The following is a 2,500-nucleotide window of genomic DNA, read 5'->3' on the forward strand; positions in this document are numbered from 1 at the left end:
ACCATCGCCACCAACACCATCACCACTAACCTCAACAACACCATCGCCAACAACGCCAACAACACCATCAGCCCCTCCGCCAACACCAACATCACCACCAACGCCAACAACACCATCGTCACCACCGCCACCAACACTATCGCCGTCAACGCCAACAACACCATCGTCACCACCGCCACCAACACTATCGCCGTCAACGCCAACAACACCATCGCCAACAACACCATCGCCAACAACACCATCACCACCACCGCCACCAACGCCAACAACACCACCGCCACCAACACCAACACCATAGCCATCACCACCAACTTCAACAACACCACCGCCACCAACACCACCACCACCGCCACCAAAAAACCCCACACAGCTGCATCATCACCTCTTCGACGACGGTGCTCTCGTAGACCGAGTGGTCGTAGGTCCACGCCCCGCAGGAAGCGACCGAGGCGTTCGCGGGGAGGTCCGGGGGGGAAGACCCGTTGAGGACCCCGCTGGCGAGCAAGGCCGGCCAGTCGCGGTCGTAGTAGGAGCATTTCGCGTATTTTCCTTCGCCGTCCTTCTCCTCTATCCTGTAGAAGAGAGAGAGGTAGATTAGATAGGTAGATAGATAGATAGATAGATAGATAGATAGATGGATGGATGGATGGATAGATAGATAGATAGATAGATAGATATATAGATAGATAGATAGATAGATAGATAGATAGACAGACAGACAGACAGGCAGACAGACAGATAGATAGATAGACAGACAGACAGACAGACAGACAGACAGACAGATAAAGAAGATAGATAGATTGATAGATATATAGACAGACAGACAGGCAGACAGATAAAGAAGATAGATAGATAGATAGATAGATAGATAGAGCGAGAGAGAGAGATGAAAAAAAAGATAAGGGTTACTGTATGATGTTTCCATGAGCGTGGGTGAGTGGAAATGGTGGTGATTGTGATGAAGGATGGTAATGGTGATTATAACAGCTATGATGACAATGGTGTTACTGAATATGGTGGTGAACAATAATCATACAAATGATGATGACAATAATATCAACAACAACTTTAATAATTGTATTGATGAAAAGGACTATAAATAACAGTATTGTGAGGATAATGGTAATGATAAAGATACTATTACTGATATAACAAGTATCGACAGCAGCAAAAATGAAAATAACGAAAGCAAAAACTACCATCATCATCAACGTCATCCTAATAAAAATTATGTTGTTTTGATTAAAAAAAAAAACAACAACAACACCGGTGCTTCAACTCCCACCACCACCACCATTACTGCAACATCAGCGTCTACAGTAAAGATAAGAAAAATGAGATTGCCGTATATCTTATCTCCGACGGCTCTCAATCACACTGATTCCGAATTCCCTGGACACAATAATCATCGTATTTTATCCGGACTTTTTACTCCGCCATCGGAGTCCTGGTTTCTAATCTGGTTTGTCTAGACCTTTTCAATCTTTCAATCAGTCCTTTAGATTTTCTTTCAATCCGTTTCGGTCTTTGTATATAATAAAGGGCATAAAAAAAAAATAAAAAATTAAGAAACATCGGAAGAACTAAGAAATTGGATAAAGATTAATGCGCAGTGTATCTTGGAACCAGATTTTCTAGGAGCCTTCGAGGAGAAAACGGGTTTATGAGTTTATTATATTGTGAGACTTTCGTTCCGACCTTGCATGCCAGGGACTTCATTTTAGGCTGTTTGTCCGAATTCTGATCTGCGTTGTGCTGTAGGTCCACCCGAGACAAAATACGCTAGAATCTTACAAATACATACACATACAATAAAAAACACGTACATACACACACACACACATATATATGTATATACATATACATCTAGTGTATACATATGAATATATATCTTTATCTATATCTATATATGTTTATATATGTATATACACACACACACACTCATATATCTATGTATATATATTTTCACACACACCCACAAACACCCACACACACACACACACACACACACGCACACACACACACACACACACACACACACACACACACACACATATATATATATATATATATATATATATATATATGTATATATATACATATATATATATATATATATATATATATATATATATGTATGTATATATACATATATAAATATATGTATACATGAGTATGTATATATGCATATTGTATAGATATGTATATATAAATATATAGATATATACATATACACATATATACGTATATTTATTTGTATATACACACATATATACACACGTGTGTGTGTGTGCATATATATATATATATATATATATATATATATATATATATATATATATATATATATATATATATATATCATCATCATCATCATTGGGGATGTCGACGGGGGCGCATAGCCGCATCCATCCTTCGTTTCCACCTACAAGCATCCCACGTAGGCAGAGACTCGGCCCATCTCGAGCTCCTCACGACAGGCCTGATTAATCTGCCGAAG

At 39.0% G+C, this 2,500-nt stretch overlaps 1 protein-coding gene across 4 annotated transcripts in view; it reads right to left on the reverse strand.

Annotated features, from left to right (window-relative positions):
* Window positions 1–2,500, reverse strand: part of LOC113830546 (organic cation transporter protein-like) — a 40,331-nt gene that overhangs the window by 17,516 nt on the left and 20,315 nt on the right. For all 4 annotated transcript variants that reach the window (XM_070139081.1, XM_070139080.1, XM_070139078.1 and 1 more), the window contains exon 4: window positions 383–572. In XM_070139081.1, coding sequence (XP_069995182.1) covers window positions 383–572 — 190 coding nt within the window. The remainder of the gene's footprint in view (window positions 1–382; window positions 573–2,500) is intronic.

Source organism: Penaeus vannamei, chromosome 25 (genome assembly GCF_042767895.1).
Source record: "Penaeus vannamei isolate JL-2024 chromosome 25, ASM4276789v1, whole genome shotgun sequence".
Classification (NCBI taxonomy): domain Eukaryota; kingdom Metazoa; phylum Arthropoda; class Malacostraca; order Decapoda; family Penaeidae; genus Penaeus; species Penaeus vannamei.